We start from the raw sequence: 6,032 nt of genomic DNA, 5'->3' as shown, positions 1-6,032 counted from the left end.
TTTGACTCCTAAAATTATAACAGGACTCCAAAATATAACAGGATTCGCGGCGCGAGTCGGGCGTTGTACCGTTCGTGGTCCTGTTGACACTAACCGTTCATCAAATTAGGTATCTGGCGGACAAACAGGACGAGGCTCGCGCCAAACTGCCACCCGAAGCATGGAGTGCATCAAATTGGTGAGAGGCGCCGGCTAGAGTCATGTTCAACTCGTGGCGGACTTTGCTAGGGCGTGCACCGTGCACTTGCGATGTGCTCACACCGTGCACCGAAGACTTAGAAACTTACGGGCGTGCACCGAGCATTTAGGAAACTTAAGTGGTTCCTTTCTGAAGTAGTTTTAGGTTGACTTTCATGACTGTTCTTGCAAGGGGGGGGGGTAAATGCTTTCAAAGGGGATGAGTGGGGTGCACTGTATACTTTGAGTGATAGCACACAAAATGAAGTCAATGGGAATAACCGGTAAAGTAGGACGCTGGATACTCAGTTTTCTGTCAAACAGGACTCAGCGAGTAACTGTCAATCATATAAAATCGAGTCCAAGCGCAGTTAAAAGCTCTGTACCTCAGGGTACAGCCCTTGCACCGCTGCTGTTCCTTATTCTCATATCAGATATAGACAAAAATACAAGTCACCGCTTCGTATCATCCTTTTCAGATGACACAAAAATCAGCATGAAAATTACCTCTGCTGAAGACATTGAAAAACTACAAGCAGATATATTGATAAAGTTTTCGACTGGGCAGCAGAAAATAACATGATGTTTAACAGTAATAAATTCCAGGTACTCAGATACGGTAAAAATGAGGACCTTAAACATTATACAGGGTACAAACACAATCAAATGTACCCATAGTGGGAAAACAGCATGTAAAGGATTTGGGAATAATGATGTCTGACGACCTAACGTTTAGGGAGCATAACCAAGCAAATATTGCGACAGCCAGAAAAATGATAGGATGGATTACGAGAACTTTCAAATCCAGGGATCCCATCACAATGGTTGTACTCTTCAAGTCACTTGTGTTGTCCCGTCTTGAGTACTGCTCAGTACTCACTTCCCCCTTCAAAGCAGGAGAGATTGCTGAAATAGAGGGAATACAGAGAACATATACGGCACGCATAGACGCAATAAAGCACCTAAATTATTGGGATCGTCTGAAAGCTCTCCAAATGTACTCACTAGAAAGGAGACGAGAGAGATAAAAAATAATATACACCTGGAAAATACTGGAGGGTCAGGTCCCAAATCTGCACAGTAAAATAACAACGTACTGGAGTGAACGATATGGAAGAAAATGCAGAATAGAACCAGTGAAGAGCAGAGGTGCCATAGGCACAATCAGAGAACACTGTATAAACATCAGAGGTCCACGGTTGTTCAACGTCCTACCAGCGAGCATAAGAAATATTGCCGGAACAACAGTGGACATCTTCAAGAGGAAACTAGATAGTTTTCTCCAAGGAGTGCCGGACCAACCGGGCTGTGGTGGATATGTGGGCCTGCGGGCCGCTCCAAGCAACAGCCTGGTGGACCAAACTCTCACAAGTCAAGCCTGGCCTCGGGCCGGGCTTGGGGAGTAGAAGAACTCCCAGAACCCCATCAACCAGGTATATGTGGGCCTGCGGGCCGCTCCAAGCAACAGCCTGGTGGACCAAACTCTCACAAGTCAAGCCTGGCCTCGGGCCGGGCTTGGGCAGTAGAACAACTCCCAGAACCCCATCAACCAGGTGCACTCTTTACTGACAGAGTTGGGTGTACTCTATAATTTTTTAAATTTTAAAACTATTTAACTGGATAATGATCAGTAGAAAGTGTTTGAAAATAATTTTTTAATTTGTTTTCACAATCTTTTCACTTTTAATGTGGAGCTCCTTGATATACATTGCAAAACGTGTATGTATGCAATGTATGAACACAGTATTCCCAAGCATATGGGACAATGTAGACGAAATGTGGTATGTGTAGTGTAATCTGACCGATAGGCCTGGTCGGCATAGGCCTGGTCGATATAGGCCTGGTCGGCATAGGCCTGGTCGGTATAGGCCTGGTCGGCATAGGCCTGGTCGATATAGGCCTGGTCGATATAGGCCTGGTCGATATAGGCCTGGTCGATATAGGCCTGGTCGATATAGGCCTGGTCGGTATAGGCTTTATATTACAGGTAAATTATTCCTACCTGTCGCAAATTATGTTTCAATGTGATTAAGTGGGGGGGGGGGGCGGGGTGTAGTAGTGGGGGCGGGGTGTAGTAGTGGGGGTGGGGTGTAGTAGTGGGGGGTGGGGTGTAGTAGTGGGGGTGGGGTGTAGTAGTGGGGGTGGGGGTGTAGTAGTGGGGGGTGGGGTGTAGTAGTTGGGGTGGGGGTGTAGTAGTGGGGGGGGTGGGGTGTAGTAGTGGGGGGTGGGGTGTAGTAGTGGGGGCGGGGTGTAGTAGTGGGGGCGGGGTGTAGTAGTGGGGGGGCGGGGTGTAGTAGTGGGGGCGGGGTGTAGTAGTGGGGTGTAGTATACCGTATATTATAATGAGTGAAGTCGACGTTCCTAGCCATCTCCCGTCGCGCCAAAATTAACACCTGATCAGTTGGATAGTTAATTGGAAATCAGCAGGTGCCAATCTTGTGACGTCACGGTGCGTGTGTGTGTGTGTGTGTGTGTGTGTGTGTGTGTGTGTGTGTGTGTGTGTGTGTGTGTGTGTGTGTGTGTGTGTGTGTGTGTGTGGAAAAAAAAAGTTGATTGACAGTTGACAGGCGGGCTGAAAGAACCAGAGCTCATCCCCCACAAGCACAACTAGTTGAAAACACACACACACACAGACACACACACACACACACACAGGACGTACTCATTCTCCAGGAATGAGTACGTCAGGGTGAGAAGAGAAGCAGAGAAAAATTTTGAAAATGATATAGCAAACAAAGCCAAGACCGAACCAAAGCTACTCCACAGTCACATCAGAAGGAAAACAACAGTGAAAGAACAGGTATTGAAACTTAGAACAGGCGAGGACAGGTATACAGAGAATGACAGAGAGGTGTGTGAGGAACTCAACAAGAGGTTCCAGGAGGTCTTCACAATAGAACAGGGTGAGGTCACTGTGCTAGGAGAAAGGGAGGTAAACCAGGCGGCCTTGGAGGAGTTCGAAATTACGAGAGAGGAGGTCAAGAGACACCTGCTGGATCTGGATGTTAGAAAGGCTGTTGGTCCAGATGGGATCTCACCATGGGTACTGAAAGAGTGTGCAGAGGCACTTTGCCTGCCACTCTCCATAGTGTATAGTAAGTCACTAGAGACGGGAGACCTACCAGAAATATGGAAGACGGCGAATGTGGTCCCAATATACAAAAAGGGCGACAGACAAGAGGCACTGAACTACAGGCCAGTGTCCTTGACTTGTATACCATGCAAGGTGATGGAGAAGATCGTGAGAAAAAACCTGGTAACACATCTGGAGAGAAGGGACTTCGTGACAAATCGCCAACATGGATTCAGGGAGGGTAAATCTTGCCTTACAGGCTTGATAGAATTCTACGATCAGGTGACACAGATTAAGCAAGAAAGAGAGGGCTGGGCGGACTGCATTTTCTTGGATTGTCGGAAAGCCTTTGACACAGTACCGCATAAGAGGCTGGTACATAAGCTGGAGAGACAGGCAGGTGTAGCTGGTAAGGTGCTCCAGTGGATAAGGGAGTATCTAAGCAATAGGAAGCAGAGAGTTACGGTGAGCGGTGAGACCTCCGATTGGCGTGAAGTCACCAGTGGAGTCCCACAGGGCTCTGTACTCGGTCCTATCTTGTTTCTGATATATGTAAATGATCTCCCGGAGGGTATCGATTCATTTCTCTCAATGTTTGCGGACGATGCTAAAATTATGAGAAGGATTAAAACAGAAGAGGACTGTTTGAGGCTTCAAGAAGACCTAGACAAGCTGAAGGAATGGTCGAACAAATGGTTGTTAGAGTTTAACCCAACCAAATGTAATGTAATGAAGATAGGTGTAGGGAGCAGGAGGCCAGATACAAGGTATCATCTGGGAGAGGAAATTCTTCAGGAGTCAGAGAAGGAAAAAGACTTGGGGGTTGATATCACGCCAGACCTGTCTCCTGCAGCACATATCAAGCGGATAACATCAGCGGCATATGCCAGGCTGGCCAACATACGAACGGCATTCAGAAACTTGTGTAAAGAATCATTCAGAACTTTGTATACCACATATGTCAGGCCAATCCTGGAGTATGCAGCCCCAGCATGGAGTCCATATCTAGTCAAGGATAAGACTAAACTGGAAAAGGTTCAAAGGTTTGCCACCAGACTAGTACCCGAGCTGAGAGGTATGAGCTACGAGGAGAGACTACGGGAATTAAACCTCACTTCGCTGGAAGACAGAAGAGTTAGGGGGGACATGATCACCACATTCAAGATTCTGAAGGGGATTGATAGGGTAGATAAAGACAGTCTATTTAACACAAGGGGCACACGTACTAGGGGACACAGGTGGAAACTGCGTGCCCAAATGAGCCACAGAGATATTAGAAAGAACTTTTTTAGTGTCAGAGTGGTTGACAAATGGAATGCATTAGGAAGTGATGTGGTGGAGGCTGACTCCATACACTGTTTCAAGTGTAGATATGACAGAGCCCGATAGGCTCAGGAATCTGTACACCTGTTGATTGACGGTTGAGAGGCGGGACCAAAGAGCCAGAGCTCAACCCCCGCAAACACAACTAGGTGAATACACACACACACACACACACACACACACACACACACACACACACACACACACACACACACACACACACACACACACACACCACCTACCTGCACACATGTAGCTCACCTGGTTCACCAATCGCTCCCCTAACTACATAACCACTCCTTCGACCCCCTCCCTTTCCCCCGTGCCAATCAAGCGAGTATGATCGAACAACACTCAGATGCCTCTCGCTGTGAACCGGACAACAGACAAAGCCAATTAAGGACAATAGTTTTGCCCCGTTGCTACCGTTGGAGGCCCTTCCAACGGGAGAGGAAAACAGGGAGTAGATATTTTTTGTTTAAGATTCGGTACCTGAAACGCAAAGTTCCAAGTAGCACGGGCTATGGTGAGCCCGTAAGAGGGAGGAGAGATGAGAGCAAGAGGAGGCATATATCTGGGGGGGGGGGTCTCGAGCAGCATCCCGTGTCCATGGTGATGTGTAGTGAAGTCTGGTGATGCTGGTTATCTCATTATTTGTTTCCTCTAAGGTTACCTCCTTTGCTGCATCTGGGAGATCCGTGTGTGTGTGTGTGTGTGTGTGTGTGTGTGTGTGTGTGTGTGATGACCCATTATGATCTCTAATTAACCCAACACACTCGCATTCCCCTTATCTTCCACCCGTTCCTCCTTCCTATCTTCTACACACACACACACACACACACACACACACACACACACACACACACACACACACACACACACACACACACACACACACACCTACCTTATCCTGTTGCTTCTTTCTCATCCGACTCATTCTCTTCCCCCTATTTCTCCTTCCTCCTATTCCTTCCTCCCTGTCCCCCATCCTACCCCCCATTTCCAGGATGTTCTAAGATTGCCTTAAGACTGAATTTCAGGCAGTTGTTAGCCATCTTGAGTTATCTGATTACTGTTAATCTGAATGGCTTCCTGAAGGTAATTTTCTCAAGCAAAATACACTTCAAGTTGAGCTACCAAGTTCCTCCAAAATGGTGATGTTATTCCCTGATAGTGATGTTACTCCATGATGGTGAATGTTGTGTGTGATGCAGGACGTTCCTTCACCACATTTTATGGTGTGGAAGCACCGCCAATTCTTTGTGAATTACCCTACATCACCATCTGCTTGCCCTAGCCCAACCACCTCCACTATCAGCCCACCAGCATAGCTAGACGAGCTTGTCACTCGTAAGTTTAACAATGCCATTTTCAATAATTCCCACACAGAGAGGCTCCTAAGGTATTATATTATCTTCCTATAAATATTTTTGGCTGAAGGTGTTCATCAAACTGGGTA

At 47.2% G+C, this 6,032-nt stretch overlaps 1 protein-coding gene across 1 annotated transcript in view; it reads right to left on the bottom strand.

The window, feature by feature from the left end:
• Positions 1 to 5,510, bottom strand: part of LOC138368099 (uncharacterized) — a 15,383-nt gene extending 9,873 nt beyond the window's left edge. Inside the window, exons 1-2 of the mRNA XM_069330402.1 lie at positions 5,478 to 5,510; positions 1,980 to 2,137 (exon numbers count right to left, since the gene is read on the bottom strand). Coding sequence (XP_069186503.1) covers positions 1,980 to 2,137; positions 5,478 to 5,510 — 191 coding nt within the window. The remainder of the gene's footprint in view (positions 1 to 1,979; positions 2,138 to 5,477) is intronic.
• Positions 5,511 to 6,032: the final 522 nt, after the last annotated feature.

Source organism: Procambarus clarkii, chromosome 3 (genome assembly GCF_040958095.1).
Source record: "Procambarus clarkii isolate CNS0578487 chromosome 3, FALCON_Pclarkii_2.0, whole genome shotgun sequence".
NCBI classification, from domain to species: Eukaryota; Metazoa; Arthropoda; class Malacostraca; order Decapoda; family Cambaridae; genus Procambarus; species Procambarus clarkii.
Note: the sequence above shows the minus strand (reverse complement) of the source record. Positions and strands in the feature narration are given on the sequence as shown.